General features: G+C 40.9%; 3 protein-coding genes across 6 annotated transcripts in view; 1 reads left to right on the forward strand and 2 right to left on the reverse strand.

The window, feature by feature from the left end:
• The window catches only part of LOC117938910 (putative homeodomain transcription factor 2), a 38,414-nt gene extending 35,768 nt beyond the window's left edge, over window positions 1–2,646 (reverse strand). For all 3 annotated transcript variants that reach the window (XM_034863881.1, XM_034863882.1, XM_034863880.1), the window contains exon 1: window positions 2,393–2,646. The gene's annotated coding sequence lies outside the window, so the exon portion shown is untranslated. The remainder of the gene's footprint in view (window positions 1–2,392) is intronic.
• A 238-nt stretch (window positions 2,647–2,884) lies between these two features.
• Window positions 2,885–4,174, forward strand: LOC117938911 (transmembrane protein 60-like). 2 transcript variants are annotated; one of them, XM_034863883.1, is made up of 3 exons: window positions 2,885–3,088; window positions 3,451–3,542; window positions 3,816–4,174. In XM_034863883.1, exons 2-3 carry the CDS (start codon window positions 3,459–3,461, stop codon window positions 4,131–4,133), a joined length of 402 nt encoding a protein of 133 aa, XP_034719774.1. In that variant the 5' UTR covers window positions 2,885–3,088; window positions 3,451–3,458; the 3' UTR covers window positions 4,134–4,174. The 2 variants fall into 2 exon arrangements, with proteins under 2 accessions (XP_034719774.1, XP_034719776.1); XM_034863885.1 differs by having other exon boundaries at window positions 2,911–3,083.
• A 3,811-nt stretch (window positions 4,175–7,985) lies between these two features.
• LOC117938908 (lysine-specific demethylase RSBN1L-like) overlaps window positions 7,986–17,291 on the reverse strand; it is a 34,187-nt gene continuing 24,881 nt past the window's right edge. Inside the window, exons 7-9 of the mRNA XM_034863879.1 lie at window positions 13,519–13,689; window positions 13,248–13,356; window positions 7,986–12,770 (exon numbers count right to left, since the gene is read on the reverse strand). Of these exons, the coding sequence (XP_034719770.1) occupies window positions 10,848–12,770; window positions 13,248–13,356; window positions 13,519–13,689 (2,203 nt within the window). The 3' untranslated portion in view covers window positions 7,986–10,847. The remainder of the gene's footprint in view (window positions 12,771–13,247; window positions 13,357–13,518; window positions 13,690–17,291) is intronic.

Raw genomic sequence — 17,291 nt, forward strand, 5'->3', positions numbered from 1 at the left:
TCTGGGACGTCTAAATAAAAACATGAGCACAAAAGGAGACCTCCTTCACGAGTCTGGTGACTCGTGATGTGTAACACGAGCTGCTACCTCTCTCTCTGGGTGCTCTATTTCATGATGGGTGTAGGTTACATCTCGGAGCTGGGCCGAGGTGGTGCACGGGTGTGTGTGGGTATGTGTGCATTTATGTGAGTGTGTATGCATTTATTTGCATGCCTATAGGACGCTGCTCAATCAACGATGAAGGGTCGATGGTGTTCGGGGGATTCTGGGAGTGAGTGTGTGAAACAGAGGGGTAGGAGATGGGGATGGTGTTTTCCATCATGTAGGGTGAATCCTTGAGAATCTCAAATGACTCAATGACGCATATCGTTGAAGATAACAGCATCCTCAACAATAGTAATAAAAAGAGAAAAGGCAGTCTTAAATATTTTTTTGGAGAAGCAAGAAGAGAAAAAAATAAAAAGATGACTATTGATGACTAAAGCTTTTAAAATCAAAGCACAGACTCAGTCAATATAATGTCAGCAACAACCAGTAAAATACCACTCCATAAATATTAAAAACAAGCTCACTACCATTTATACTGGATGTTTTGACTGTAGTCATGACAAAAATCAGACCTTGGAACTCCTTAAAAGACAGCCGACCAACACATCTGACATGCCAGTAATCTATCCCATCAGCGAGAATATTGAATTAATCCGGCATCCTACCTCTAAAACTGGACCTCAAATTCTGCTTCACAAAAGCAGATCAGTCAAGTGAGCTGCTGTGCTAGCTGTAGTCCAATACAAAGTCAAAGCATCCTATATTTATTTATTTATTATAGATTACTATACAATTGTGTGTAGACACAAACAATACACACGCACAAAAATGAAATATAAAGAAATAACTGGATAGAGTCTGGTCACGTAAGATGATACTGCAGGTAATTGTTTCTGCTAGTGTCATTGTTTCATAATCACATCTTGTGTCAGCTATACCTGATTGTTTAAACTTTATATCTGTTTTTTTAAATGTTAAATAAAGGTTTGAAATCTTCAGCATGTACAGGCATATTCTGATTCACAAGAAATCCACATTGTGTATACCAACTACAGATTTACAGAAAAATGTATGAAGATGTAAAACTCTAGTTGATTATCCTTGCTGTATGTCAACCTCATAGATACAGGACAAGAGACTCTGTAAGAATAGTGAGATAAAGTAATTTAAGGGTTCACTTATGTTTGAAGTGAAACATTTAGAGGAGCGATGACAGTGTTAGTTGGACATTGGAACAGACAGGCTGGCTAGCAAATCCCGTTGGATAATCAGATGACCTGCCAAATTGTGAGCCTGACCGCCTGCTGAAGCCTGCCACAGATTCCCCTCACCGCCACCCCGGAGGACAGAAGATAGGTAGAGAAACCAATACAAGAGTAGAGTACAGTGGAGTGACGAGTACAGCAAGACATAGAGATAGAATCTAATAAAATAGAGTAGAAGTTAGACTAAAAACATCCATTAGTCAACTGACGTAAAACTAACCACCAACTATTTCAATAATTGATACATTGTAAAGATAATGTTTTTAGCTAAAATGTTCTTCCAGCTTCTAAAAGATTTATTGATTTTCAGGCATCTTCCGGCCATACAATGTGGTGCATACTTTAAGAATAGTGGCCTAAGATGATTACCTTGAAGTAACCCAAGAATTTGTTTAACCAAAGTGGAAAGCACCAGCATCTTGTCTTCTTCTGACCAATAAGTTGGTAGAAGACAGCCTAAAAAAAGACACAAATCAGTAACGTGATTAATTACATGACATTTGCTGTGTGTCAGATTATTTGAGTAAACACCGTTTTATGAATTATATTAAATATCTTTAGGATTTTAGGCGAGGTAACGTTAGCCCTGCCCCAGCTCCACTGGAAATATAAAGAGCCTGTAATGGAAACAATGGTTGCAGTTGCAGCTCTAATATAATTTAAGTGAAGGTTAGTTCAGACTAAAATATTATGGTTTAATGTGCATTAGTGTCAAGGAAGTCAGTAAAGTAAGTTACTCTATAGCAAAATAGTATAGAGTTTACATGTGCGCGTGCGTGTGTGTGTTTCGCTCCTAAAAAGAATATCACCAATGCAGCGCTATAAAGCAATCTTAAGGCAGCTAATCGTGTAGCTAGTTAGCCTCCGTGTAGAGTCAGTCACGGTGTTTTCAGACAGTCTTCATGGTTCAGTTAACACACAGTCTGTTTTCGTCCTGTTGCTGCTAGCTAATAACATGCTAACTACATCGTAAGCTAGCGTGAAGCTACCGGCAGGCACAAAGAGCCCACACAGCTGGCCCTAATTCTGCAATTCTGCTCAATGCTGTCCAAACGCAACATGCAGCCGCTCAGTCTTACCTCCTTAACTGCGACGACAGCTTCGAGTCCCCGCACAGTCCCAAACTGTGCTTTTCTAACGTGATTTAATAGTGCACTGAGATAACCAGCTTTGTCCGCTTTCTGGAAGAGATGCTCAGTGCCTGCTGCTGCTTACCGATGTTGAAGCATTAGCGTTTTCCTTTCAGCCTCTCACTGTAAAAATACAACTTCAGCCCGTTGACCGTAAACCACCGTGGAAATGCGCGATTATATTTTAAGACGACGGTCAGTAAAGAGAAGATGAAAGAAAGGCGGGCTTGCATGTCATTCCAATGAAGAAATTAACTAAAAATCAACAATATTTCACAGCAAAATGTCTCCGTTTAATGGACTTGCACTGTATATCGACTATAAACACAACAACCAAGAAAAATAGAAAGAACGTTACGTACCTCTAGTGGACGTTAACCCCCACTACAAGAAAATAATTACAACGAGTTTGCGCGTTTGGAAAAACCTTACGGTTAGACTACACAGTAAACGTGACGTACAAGAACCAGGACCAATTGGGGTCCAGTATGGGCGAGTCAAACACAGATAACGGACCCCAAAATCCCTCCGTCTGCTGCATGGATGATAATTATGTATAATTATCTGAAACGTTATGAGTTTTGGTGTTTTCCGTACAGGGAGACGACAATGCCGACCACCGATGTAGAAATACACTGAAGTAAGGTTAGTCGGAAGTTCCTTTAAATGAAACACCAACCAGTTAGCTATATGCTATTGGATAGCTACTAGCTGTCATTGTAACGAGCTAGCTAGCTAACTCACGATGAATGAAAATAATTAATTTTGAATTGATTCTTGCTATTATTAGTGACATGTTGTACGACGTGGTAAACAATGCTACGTTTTAAATAGCTAACGTTATTTAACAGCAATTCCAACGTAGCTGTCTTTTCTTATAAGTCGTGTTTCTTCTTTCTTCTTTCTTCATCATAATTATGTGATGCTGAGTGTCTGATATTTTTCTGACCTTTTGTTGTTTTCATCTCCTGGATGTCTGTCTGTTTCCTCCTCTGATCTGTCTCCAGTCAGTGAGATGTCTCTGGCTCAGAGGGTTTTGTTGACCTGGGTCTTCACCCTGGTCTTCCTCATCATGTTAGTTCTGAAACTGGACGGGAAGGTAAAGGCATTTTTCTCTCTTAATACATCGTTCTCTTCTTGTAAGTCTTCTCTTTGTTCACCCTATAACAGTAAGTAAGTAGTATACTAGTAGTTTTTACTCAGTCAAGATATCCTAATTGTCCATTTACTTTAAGTTCTTAGTATGTTTACTTACTGGATTTGATTGGTGTGTGGCCTTTTTCACCTTAGTTAGAAATTGACCCATCACACTGATATAAATGGTGAATAAACACCTTTTGACTATGTAACTGACCTCATATTCTCCCTCCAGGTGCAATGGAACTGGTTCCTCATCTTCCTCCCGGTCTGGGTATTTGATGGCATCCTGATCCTCATGCTTGCCATCAAGATGGCAGGCCGTTGCAAGCCCGGGTACGACCCACGCAATGGCTCTCCAGACCTGCGTCTGCGTGCCTGGTACCTGACGGCCATGCTGCTCAAGCTGGGCTTCTGCCTGACGCTGTGCGCCAAGCTGGAGAAGCTAGCTGACGTTAAGCTGACATTTGTGTGTATACCACTGTGGACCATGTTGCTAGGGGCGCTGGTCGAGCTGGGGCTTAATATCTTTCCTGAAAGGAGAGAGGCCTAAGAGCGACGAATCATTACACCAACAACAAACAAAAAACTATCCAAAAATGGTTGATAATATTGTTGTTGTGTGACCGAGACTTTATGAAAATTGGAGCTTTTGATTTAGCCTGATTATGTTTACTATTCATGTTAAGAACAAGAGACTTTGTGTAAAAATCTAAATCATAGTGTGTACAGACCGCACAGGAGTATGTTGTGAGAGCTTTAGCATTAATTTTTTTTCTTTCTTTGTAAAGAAAAAATGCCAGGAGGGGATCAACTGTAAATCCATAAGTCTACTGAGAAGCATACACTAAAAGGAAACATTATCATTCTCTTATGTTTGCTTTTGTTTTGAACTCAAGATGTTGAGCATTGTTATGTATATAAGCTAGCACAGCTGCTCTCGTAAAGAAGGCCACACAGGGAGGATGTGAACAGTATTTCTTTTTGATTCCACTTCCTTTATTTAAGCTGCAGAACATTAACTATCACTCTTGGTACCAAATCATGGAGTGTACCCTTTGTTACATACAGATGCTTTAGCTATTGTGTGTCTTTTCTTTTCATTCCTGATCTGTGCAGAGTAGTTGGCCAAATCTTATTTCACAGGTTATGAATTTAGAGGTGTTTGGTACAACAGCTTGATTTGGTTTCAATCACATAAGGAAATTGGATAATTGAGGAAATCAGTTCAGGACATTAAAGCATCTTTGAAGAACTTGTGATTTTTCCCACAGGCTACCCTCTCTACTCTGTACAATGTCTCTTTTGTACCTTGTACATCATCATGTGCCCCATGAAAAGCATTAAGCTGTTATTACAGTAGCTACAAGGGCCGCAGTCACTATGAAAAAAAAACACATTGACATTTATCATGTTGAAGATCATGGTATTACTGAATATTAAATGTATTTATTAGGGTGCAAACGTGCATCAGAATACTTTCTACTAGCTAGTGCGTCATTGTTTCATATTTCAACTTTATGCTACGGCTGACACTGTGGCATGCATGCTATTTGTTTTGTGCCATTTGATTGTTTATTTCAAATACATTCTTTGCATTATTTTGCACTATGGTAAAATGAAAAGGAATAGGTGTTTTGAGATTGAAAGTATTTGATAATTATTGCACATCTTTCAAAAGAGTAAGTGGATTCTGTATATTAAAAGCTTGGTATTTGTATCAAATAAATACACAATCAAGTGTTGTCATACACAGAAAGGTCAAATTATTTGCTGACTAAGTAGAACAAAGTATTTTGGTTGGAGAAAATCCTGCTGGGACATGTTCTGAAATGTGCCGTTGAGCCAACAGCAGTGCGTCTAGTCTTTAGATATTGTAGTGCTTTTATGACTTTATAAAATGTTAGCGTTGAGATAGTTAAGTGTATGAGATTGATGTTTCCAATTTGCCCTAGCCATCCTGACACTGCCATCCACAGCAGCAGGACCCATCACTGTGACATAACAGTTTGTGCTATGGCTAGTTGAGCTGCTAGCATGCTAGCTGCTATTGTTGTCAATTCACAAATTCTGCACTCAACCCACAAAATATAATTACATGCAGAGGTGAAGAAAAACTAAGTACATTTACTCAGGTACTTTTTCTTAAGTACAGTCTTAAGTAGTTTCACTTTATACTTCGACTCCATTTCAGAGTGAAATATTGCACTTTTGACTCCACTACATCTATCTGTCATATATAGTTACTGAATACTTTGACAAAACGATGGGTAAACTTTCAAAACACAATGCATTGCTTTTGGTACTTTTTCTGATAATTTCTTTTCTAGGACCTTTACTGCAGGACTTTTACCATTAATAGAGTATTTTTCATTGTATTGGTACTTTTACATAAGTAGAGGATTTCTTGCATTCAGTGTTTTGGTACATTGATGATTAATACTGTTCCTAGGTAATTAGCACTGGAGTGAGGAGTAATAAAGGTTAAATAAAAAATAAAAAAGGAGTGAATGCTCAAAGACTGTACGGTCTGTTTTAATGACATTTTTGGGAGTATTCCCTCCAAAACATTGTTTCTCTAATGTCCAACTTCCTCCCTCACTTCCACTCTGTTAAGGTGTTAAGGTTAGCTGAGCTCCTCTGGCATTCCTGCTGTGTGTGAAAGAGAAAAAAGGCTGTTTTGAGTCTTATTTTACCTGACACACACCAGCTCTGAATTCTGGGGCTACTGCATCGTGTTATTTATGAGTTGTCTGCTCAAATCTCGCCTGGTAAAACTGCTGAGGTAATAGCTGCAGACTGCAAGGAGTGGGTGGCTTGACTAACAGCAACTCCAAGGGAGAACACAGGTAGGTTAATACAGACAAAGGCTACTTAGAATTAACAATAACACATTTTTCTTTCTAGGTCACACAGCTGTCTCTGAAGTGCTAGTCAGGTTGGTAGCAAAGTGTTGAACACCAGCCAGGTACTTCTGATACTGACATGACACAAATCTTACACCTTAGCACAGCTAGGACATATTGTCCCAAGCAGGTCTCTTTTCTGAATGAGACCCTGTCTCAGTGAGATTATCTGTATAAATAAAGGTTAAATAAAATGAAAAAAAGCATGACTACTTAAATGTGAAAAAGGTTTGCTTGAAGTTATAAACCCACAGAGGGCTTTAAAGAGCCCTATTATACTTATTTTCAGCATCATATTTATACTCTTGGGGTCTACTAGAATTGGTTTTAATACTTTGGTGTTCAAAAAGCAGATTATATTCCTCATAGTGCCCACTGCGGCAGCTCCTCTGTCTGAAACAGTCTGTCTGAGCTCTTGGCTCGCCTTCCCAAAAAGCCCATGTCTGCTCCGAATGGTCAGCTGGTCCACTCTATTGTGATTGGTCAACCAAACAAACAAGCCACTGGGCAGGCTGTGCCTGCTCAGGCAAAATTTATGGTCAGTACATATGAAAGAATTGGCCTGGCTTTCTTAATCAGGGATATAACTCATTGAGAAATTTCAAAGAGAAGTGTGACGAGGCATATTTAGGCAGTTGAGAATTAGGGCTGTCTGTGGGAGAGAAAGCTTTCTCCATTTGGCGTTACTTGTGTTTTTTTAATACATCTATTGCATACACAAAAACTACATAACACTAAAAAATAGGGAGAAAAAAATCCCCAAAAACATAATAGGGACTCTTAAAAACGGTCTCTCAGAGCTTGGTTTCAGCCACAGCAGACATTTGTGGGTAAAAACCCAATTGTTTACCATCTATATCCCTATATGGATATTCATGGAAAAGATCAATATGAAGATATTTAAGGATTGCACTGCGTTTACAATTCATTGTTTCCGCTGCCCACAAGAGGCAAAACAGTTATTATAGGTTTAAAGATGCCCTGTGGTGTAAAAGCTCTGAGATTAAAATGGCTGTCGAGTGTGCGATGAGAATTTCACTCAAAATGGTAAATATAATTTGATTGTTGGTTCTAGCTCTGAGATTGTTTCCTGAATGGATTGGAGTTTAGAATGCCAACACTAGGAAAGCGGAAGGTGAGGAACATCCGGCAAACCTTCTGGCAGCCCCGGAACAATCAATCAATAAATAGAACCTCGTTGATGCAGACTAAGTATCTTTAAACCTCAGCCTTCCTGTTTCCCATATGCATTACATGTTTGATAAGACGAGTGTTTTTGAGAAAACACAGGTGTGTAGCACAAAATTCTGGCCCCTGTAGAAAGGCATTTTCTATGGGCCCCTCCGCATCCACAGCTATTCCTTCTAGCATTTATTTTCTACTACACAGTCCCCCCCCCACCACCCCCAGTCTGACGGCCCTGAGAATACATATGAACATTCTTCAAACTTGACTTTTTTGTACATGCAAGGTTATAACCACCAGACCGTGCCACCACATTTTCCATACACTGAACCTTTTATTAGCTAGGCTCATATTTAAAGTAGAAACCACACTACAACTTTTTTCCTCTTTACAAAACCTCTTATGTACACTACAGTGCTGACAGTTCAAAATCACAGAAACAAAATAGAAAAACAAACAAACCAAAAACCTTGAGATAAATATATTCTGTGAAAACAACGTAGCCCCCGAAGACTAGTTTTGTTTCCAACCATAATTTTGTCACATTTGTACAAAAAAATATAGAAGTTCCCATCAGGTTTTTTTTTTTTTTTTGTAACATCTGAAAACCAAAAGCATAAAAAAAGCTGCAGATCGCCTTGCAACGGGCAATAAGTGCTTAATCGTCACCTTCTCTCTCTCCCCAAAGCCACAAAGCGAAGAGTTCTGTCTCTGAAATGAAGTCCTGGCAGACAGGCTGGCAGTAAGACCAATCATGGAAAACAACCCTACTTCTAGGGCATCGTCCCACTGAACCACAAAATTTGACTCATCCCAACTTATGCTGCAGACGTTTAGCTTCAGTGGCTTTAGAGACCAAATTAAGGCTTTGCTTTCATTTTCTAGTTAAAACTCAAAACTCCCAAGAAATGACAGAACTCCTCCTCTATAAGGCTCTGGATCATTTAGTAGTTCACAGTTAAGGACAGGCACTGGGGAAATGTTGTGGGCTACATTAGCAAGTGGGCTGTACTCCAATATTGATAGTAAAATCAAGACATCAATAACAACATCACGTTTTCAAGTGAGACAAAAGAGTTTGATTCCGAAATCAGGTATCCACCACTTGGGAGAATAATAATAAAAGTTGTGGCTAAAAAATAAAATGTCAATAATTTATTGTACTTTTTAAACACAAGAGGTCACTCCAGTCCCTGTCTGATAAATAAGACATTTCAATAGATATGATGCTCCACACTGTACAGAACTAGACTTCAGTTAAATAGATAAATAGTGCTTTGGGAATGAACTCGACAGTGTACCTTCTTCATGTGTCCATAAATAATAAAAACAATTGTATCATATTAGTCTTAGGCCTGAATGATTAACAGAATAGTCTTGGAAGAAACACAAATTGCCCTGTACATCTGAATATATACCCAATAATATCAATACCATTTAAACAGTAGTCAATATATCTTTGTTACAAAGTGCTGTAATGAGTCGCATCTTGGAAGTCTTGACCTACTGCATCTGTATGATATTGCTCTGCTCATTCAGTTATTCTTTTCTAGATGCCATAAGATCAAAAGTTAAGTCATGGCGAGCTCTTAATGTAGCTGCATAGGTACTAATAATGTAAAGCTGCAGATTGAATATTCCAATGACTCTGAACAATTACCTAAAGGTAACTAAGATTTAGGATTGATTCCGGAAACCAATATATTCGGGGATGTGTGCTGAATGTTTTTCTTTTCTTCCTGAGACTCTGAAGGCCGCTCTGTGCAGCAGCCTTGGCTTGGGTCAAATTCGTCCTTGGCTGAACAGCGAGTGCTCTGTTTCCAAAATTAGAGGAGACCCTGGTACACATCCAACAGACACTGAAAAACACTGCAAGGTTACACTAAGAGCTCTGCCACTAGTGTTGAGGGCTACAGGTACAAGATAATCGCAACCCTTTTTTGACATTTGAAAAAATAGGCGTATTTTGAAAAAATATTTGTTTTGTTTGTGTTTTTCAGAGAGTTAGATTGTTTCCACTCTGATGTCTGTATGGTAAATATAAAGCTGAAGCAGGTTAGCAAGCTAGCTAAGACGTAGATGCAGGAACAGTGACTTGTAATTAGACTTTCGATGGTTGCCTGGCTTCTGACAGAGATGACAAGACTCCAGTGTTTCCAGTCTTTATGCTAAGCTAAGCTAAGCTAAGCTCCAGCTTTATATTGACTGTACAGACATGAGAGGTGTCGATCTTCTCATCTAGTTCCCGTCAAGACAGCAAGTAAACGCATTTTCCAAGATGTCAAAATATTCCATTAAACTGTGTTTCTCTTTACGATGCTACTGTTTACTGCAGCTTACTAAACTAATAATTGACGCGCAATAAAACACTGGAAATGTCCTAACATGATTCAATATGAAATCAATGGTTTTGTATCAATAGCTTCGAATTCTGAATACTGATACGTGCTGTCACCATTTCAATAATGGGGAAATGCATTTAGATTTATATTCTGCAGATTATTGCGGAGCATTATTGCTCAAAATACAATTTCAGGGGAACACTGTGATATACTGTACTGATTAAGATGCAACAATTCAATATAGTAGCGGAAATGTAGAAATATTAGTCTTGGGCACAAAGAATATACTAGAAAAAAAGCCACAAAAATGGAAGCATTAGCTGCATGTTTCACAAAAAGGTCATCATCCTAATGACCTTTTTTCATATAAATATCCGACACCAAGTCTGTAAAAACAGAAATGTACCTTTTTTTCCTTCCTACCTCTGACGGCTCACTTAAAGAAAAAACTGAACCAGACAGCAGTTTGGCAGACAAGGGAGCTCATTCAACCCTTGATCCTGAATAACATCTTCTTTTAAGTCAGAACCGGTGGAGCAGTTTGTAACTGACGGCTACCGTAATAAACTGAAATCTACCAATAAATGCAATCAATTCTCAATATTTCTGACCCGGTTCAACCAAAGCATTCAGTACAATCTAAACGAGTCAAAAGGTCTGGGGTGAATAAAGTTCGACTCAGCTTCATAAACTACGTGTGTTCAAACCGATACATGACACCGTCTTCCTCCATATTTCCTTTGTACATCGTTTTACAACATCACAACCAAAATAAAAACCTTGTACTGTACATTTACAGTCATTTAAAAACAACATTGTTATGTACAAAAACTCCTATAAAATCGGGTTCTGCCCCTCTTCATGCTTTGGGGGAGGGAGGAGCACAGAAGGGCAGGGCTGAAGGGGGAGAGGCGGTGGAAGAGAAGGAGGAGGGGGAGGCGGCGTGGAGGAAGGAGGGGGAGGCGGGTGAGGGAAAGACTGAGGCTGGTATTGCGGCTGTGGCGGGTAAGGGCTGGGGGGCTGAGGGAGGAAAGACTGAGGGGGGAGGTAGTGGTGAGAGGAGAAGTGGGGATGCTGAGGGGGGAAGTAGGTGTTGGCATGCGGGGAGAACTGGTGATGGTGAGACAGGTGTGGAGAAAGAGACTGGGGGGCGGTGAGGGGAGTGTTTGCTTGATGCGGGGAGTTGATATGGGGGGGCTGGTAGTACGGTTGGGACTGGGTGCTGATGTTGGCTTGGTGCGGGGGATGCAGGTGGAGCTGGCTCATGTGAACTGAATGTGGTGGTGTTTTCTGACAGAGGTAAGAGTTCAGGGGTTGGGGCTGTGCAGGGAGAGAGGGATTGGATAGCTGATTTGGGGGGAGGATTGGAGGTCTATGAGCAAGATGGGAGTGTGGCAGGAGAGGGGAGAAAGAGGGGGGAAGCATGTGAGGGAGGTGGGGAGGTGGGAGATGCTGGGGCGTGTATTGCTGCATGTACATCCCTTGCCTCCCGGTGTCCTGTGGCGGAGGCCTTTGTGGCTCCACAGACGTCCTGGTGTCCACACTGTGAGTCCATCTCTCCTGGAGTGTTTGTGTCCGAAAGTCTGTCGTGTATGCGTGTCTGTCGTGCGTGTGTGTCCTTGTGTCGGCTTGTGAACTCGCAGAGGTGTGTGCTTGTATGTCCGCAGCCGGTGACCCGTGTGAGGCTCGAACCTCCGACTGCGCCCATGTCCGTGTGTCTGAAGGGACATCTGGCTTTAGGCGAAGGGAGTCTTTGTCTTTTAGCCGGTCCAACTCAGAGGAGCAAGACAGCCGGGAAGTCGAAGAGACGGTGGAAGGAGGGAGTGGGGAGGAACACGAGTCCACTGCAGGTTTGGGACTAGTCAGGGAAGATGTAGCTGAGGTGGATACGGAGGAAGATGTGGACACAGTAGGAGATGGAGAAGAAGTAGAGAATGGTTTGGGAGCAGCAAAAGAGGAGAGCAAAGAAGTAACCGCTGAAGGCGACAAAGAAGAGAAAGACTTAGAGATGGGGGATTTAGGCGCTGAAGAGGTGGGCCTTAAACTGGAAGACACCATTCTGCTGTCCGAATGATGGTGATGGGGGTGATGATGAAGGTGCTTTGATGATGCTGCTTTGGGTTTTGTGTCCTGATGAGGAGGATGAGGGGCAGGAGAGAGAGGTGAAGGGGATTTATTCCTGCAGAAAGGACGAGCTGGAAGTTCTGCTTTCACCTTTGCAGGAGGTGAGTCCTGTCGTTTGGGTTTCCCTCCTTCTTTTAGCCTCTCCTTCTCCAACTCTTTGTCTCTAGCGCTGCTCATGTTCCAGTCTACTGAGAGAGCGGGCTGAGACAAAAGAGGTGGAGGATTCGGTTCTTCATTTTTGACAGGCGACAACGTCCTGCTTTCTGCCACATCAACCTCCACATGCTCTTCTTTTATCCTCTCCCTCACTCCTTTCTCATCCTTCTTTTCTCTCCTCCCCTCCACTGCCTCTTCTTCCTCCACTGTTTTCCTCTCCTTGTCCTTCAACTCAACCTGCTCTTCCTCCTCCTCCTCTTCTTCTTCTTCTTCTTCCCCGCCCCTCTCCTCTTCCAGGTGATATTGTCTTAAGCGTACGTGCCATGCCAGGCTGCAGACAGACGACACCGTCTTAAACTGGTGGACCACGTTGCGAGGGATGAAATAGATGTCATCGTGGCACAGGCGGATGCGTGCGTAGTGGATGCCCTCGCGACGCAGCTGGTTGAGCTTGGCGTCGTCCACCCACTGCACACACTGTGAGGAGAGTTTAGATAGAGGAAATGAAGAGGAACACTCCCAAAAAATTGAACCTCCAAATTTTGACACTGACATGCTTTTTAAATGCCATTATCAGAAGAAGAATTTGAACTTTTCTCCTTTTTTAATTCTTCTTTCCGACCTTTGTTGATTACAGTAAATGCATATTTTGAGATAAAGGTCTGTAAAACATCTTGAATCCTTACTTACATGTAACTAAAGAAAAAGAACCCATCCTTTTGCTCCAGACAAGTTCTCTAACTTACTGCAGTTCAACTTTGCTCCACAACGTGGCAGCATCTACATCACATTCATTTAACTTTACACCTTACCCAGTCTGAGAGAGTAAGTGTTGGTAACACTGAGGAATAACAAATAATATTAATACATGTATGAGCAGTGGCCTGCCTTCTGTATGTATGTATGTATGTATGTATGCACGTGTGTGTGCGTGAGTGTGTGTAATGTAAAAACCTGAGACAGCGGAGGTTCGTATAGGTCCAACTGCAGCCTCTGGACCACATGAGGGAAATCACCGGCATGGAAACACACAACGTCTTTGGTTACACGAGGAGGCTCCGAGCTGACCACATGGGAGGGAGGGGAGGACAAAGCGAGAAGGATTACGTGATATGTCTTGGAGAGTTAGTTGTATAAACACTGAGCGTGTGTTGCTTCTAAACATAGAAATGCCATCACTACCTGTACCCAACAGTGTGATCATATCATGTGTTTCACCGCCTACCTTTCTCCGGCTCGTACAGCCTTCAGCACCCCCACGGCCGCTGTGGTTTGTCGCTCAAAGCCCTGACCGATGTGATCGGCGTGGGCCCGAGTCCGATCCTCAAACAGCATCTCTCTGGGCTCGCTGGTCCGGGGCAGCGACTGCAGCAGGTTCTTCACCTCGTTAGTGGAGCTACGACAGAACAGGAATAAACACTGTAAAAAGTAGAAATACACACAACAGTTCTACAAGGACTTGTCTCCCGTCTCTACCTTCCCTGGTTTCGATCTAAAGAAGGATATGACTCAAGGTGAGCGGACAGCTTTGTTTATTTCTTTGTTTCCTGTCTGCTGTGGGTAAATAAAAGCACCTGACAGGCTTCTCCTGCTGCTGTTGTTGTGATTTGTGTTGCTCATTGATGTAATCCAGATGCCAGAGTATGACACAAAAAGCAGATAGGATGTTAAAGAGGATGAAAACTGCATTAGTTTGGAGATGACAAAACATTCTTGTTGTGTATTCAGATAGTTTGGAGAGTTTTCCGTAGGGCTGCAACGATTATTATTATAAATTAATCTGCTGGTTCTTAACTAGATTAATGGTTTGGTCTCTAAAATGTCAGAAAATTGAACAAAAGTAAATGGCCCTAAGGCGCAAATTGAATTATTCGAATGTCTTTTTTTTTTTAAACTCCAAAATATTCACTTTAATATCGTAGAAAGCTAAGAATATCTGCAAATATTCACATTTTATAAGATGGAACCAGAGACTTTTTACTTTAAAAAAGAACCTAAATTGAATTGATTATTAAAATACCTGCTGACAATTTATTTGTCGATCAACTAATCAATGAAGTGTTTTAGCTCTACTTTACAGCAAACCTAATTAGGTTCTTCACAGCATACCAAGGCGGAAACAATTAGTTAATGATTTTGATGATAATAATTAAAATTAAAATAAAATACATTTGTGTGTAATGAATTTAAAGTCATTTATGGAGCCTAACACTGACACTTGTTTTTAAATGTGAGAAAATCTCTTCCTTTGATTTGTGTCATTGTTAAGTGGGAAAGTAGGAAAATGCTATTATTTTCTAACATTTTATAGACAAAACGATTAAGCGATGTTTCACAGCCCAATGTAAAAACATATTCATTGTCTGCATATATGAAAATATCACTTTAATAAATTTTTATTTTTAGCTACAGACCAATATTTCTTTTTTCCAATGCAAATAACAAAAAGGCATTTTAATTAATGGAAAGAAAAAGTGCTGGAACTCATCCACACGTGTCACACTTGGCTTCACGCATACAGCATACGGAGAAGCCGAGGCGTAAAGGCATAAGAAATGAACCGTGTTGCCAAACAATAGAAGTACCGCAGTCAGCTCAGTACTTGATCAGTGACTCACACAGGAGCTGCAGTCAGATTCAAACAGGAGTGCAAACACACACTCACAGAGTCTGGGAGAGATTCCTTCGAGAGTGTTACACAGACAGAACAGCAGCGAGACTACCCGTGCTTTATTCATTCAGAGATAAGAGGACAGGTAGGAGGTGGTGGAAGAAGGAAGGAACAGAGAAAAATAGTGACAGACAGATACACAGACAGACAGACCGACAGACAGACAGACAGACAGACAGACAGACAGACAGACAGACAGACAGACAGACAGACAGACAGACAGAGCTGTGTCCGAGCTGACTGCAGGCTGACAGTAAAGAACGTAAAACTGCTGAGCGTGCACATCTAGAGCTATATTTGAAGAGGGCAAATGTCTCTGCACCAAGTTGTTGGGACAGACTCCTGTGCATTTATGGGCAACTAAAGTCGGCGGGAGAAGAAAAGAGGAGACCTAGGGAAATGGATGAGTGGGAGAGGAGTGTCCAGGAGAGGGGGACGGAGAGAGAGAGAGAGATAGATGACAGAGGGAAACAGGGCATAAAGAAGGAAAGAGTTGGAGAGTGGAGGGATTAGGCAGTAAAAAGTTGTGTAAAGAGGAGGGAGAAAAAGAGAGACAGAGGGAACCACATCAACAAACACTGTTAAAGTAAATCTTAACGCTGCAGCACGCTGAAAAGGTTGTTCACCACATTTGGGTGAGTACCTCGTTAAAGAGAACATAAGATTCTCAGTGTACTGTATGTTCAATGGAGGCTGCACTTTTCCACTTAAATACTACTTACACTTGTGTGAGTTGCACACTGGACTGAAAAAGCATGGTGTAAATCTTAAACTCAGATTAAAAGGTAAGCGCAGAGAAATGTTCCTTCTTGTTAAAAACCGCAATATAAAACTCTCCACATACATCGTTCTGCACGGTGAAAGTAAAACATCCAAAACAGAAAAATACATTGCACATCTATAATGTGAGAAGTTTTGTCCAACCAACAATCCGAAATCTCAAGATATTTAAATCACAATTGTATAAAATAAAATAGAGAAATTCCTCACAATGAAGAAGCTGGAACCAGAAAATGTTTGGAGTTTTTTTAAGTTATAAAAATAGATGCAGAGTAATTTTCTCTTGCACAGCTTATTGAATAATCAACAAATATTTTCAACTGTACTTGAGACGAAGGAGGCTGGGGTTAGACGTCTTGCTGACAGCCAACCTGCTCTCGATGTCCGTGTCTAAACAGGACCAGCAGGCTCTGCGTCAGACCTCTGTCCTGTTTGTTGCTGCTGCTTGCCAAGGTTGCTGCTCTTACTATGCAATTATTGTAAATCTCTGGAAGCATGGTGCTCTTGCACTAAAAAGCTGAAATATGTTTGGTTTGTTTTCATCGCCTGACCACTATGATCAAGCTGAATTCTCAGACTCAGAGTCTCAGTGCCGTCAGAAACACGTAAGAGCTCGACTTTTTCACTAAAGCCACCAGGGAATCGAAGAAGTGCTGTGAAGAGATGATCCCCATACACACAACACACGGTCAAACTGCAGACGAGGGCTTGCTGCATAAAAAAACATCACGTCCTCCTATTCTATGCCCTTCACAAGACTTATTTTTTAAAACACAGTTGTTATGTATTTTTTTTGCAGACACACACAGACAGACATGAACAAAACACTTGCTCACACTGCTCTGACATATTCTATATGCTTTCTTTAAACACACTTTCGGAGTTTCATGAAGATAACACAGTAACTCAACAGTGAATCTACTTAAAGTTAGAAAGAGAGGCTAGGAGTAGGAAACAAGGCGACAGATCGTAAAAGAAATAGAGAAACAAAGAGATATTTAGAGGTAGCAGAGGGCAGAAAAATGTGGGAGGACTGGAAGAAAGAAAAGGAAAGAGGAGTTTGAGGAGGAGGAGGAGATGGGGAAAGAGCAATTGAGAAGAGACGTGGAAGCAAAAAAGGGGGGAAAAGTAGAAACATGCATCTTGGTTTGTAGATGTCACTTTGTATCCATATCTCATGATGATTTATAATCAAGTGGTGGGATAGAACACAGAAGAAAGAAGAGAAAGGCACAGTTTAACCACCTCTCTCACACACTATCTATCTATCCATCTCTCTATCCATCAGTGTCTCAATAAAAAGCAGATTCTTTTCAGCCCCAGCTGTTAAATCATTCCAATTTAGACACTGTGCTAACTGATGCATAACATGTAGATGCAACGAAATGTATATATTTACAGGCTACATTCAGCTGTAGATAATAATGATAAGGTGACTACACTCTATTACTTCCTCTTTTATTCACCTAAGAATGTCTGACTGAATAAATCTTTCTTATAGAAAAAAACAGTGAATAGGACTGAAACTAACAATTCTTTACGGTACT

This window comes from Etheostoma cragini, chromosome 23, assembly GCF_013103735.1.
Source record: "Etheostoma cragini isolate CJK2018 chromosome 23, CSU_Ecrag_1.0, whole genome shotgun sequence".
NCBI lineage: Eukaryota > Metazoa > Chordata > Actinopteri > Perciformes > Percidae > Etheostoma > Etheostoma cragini.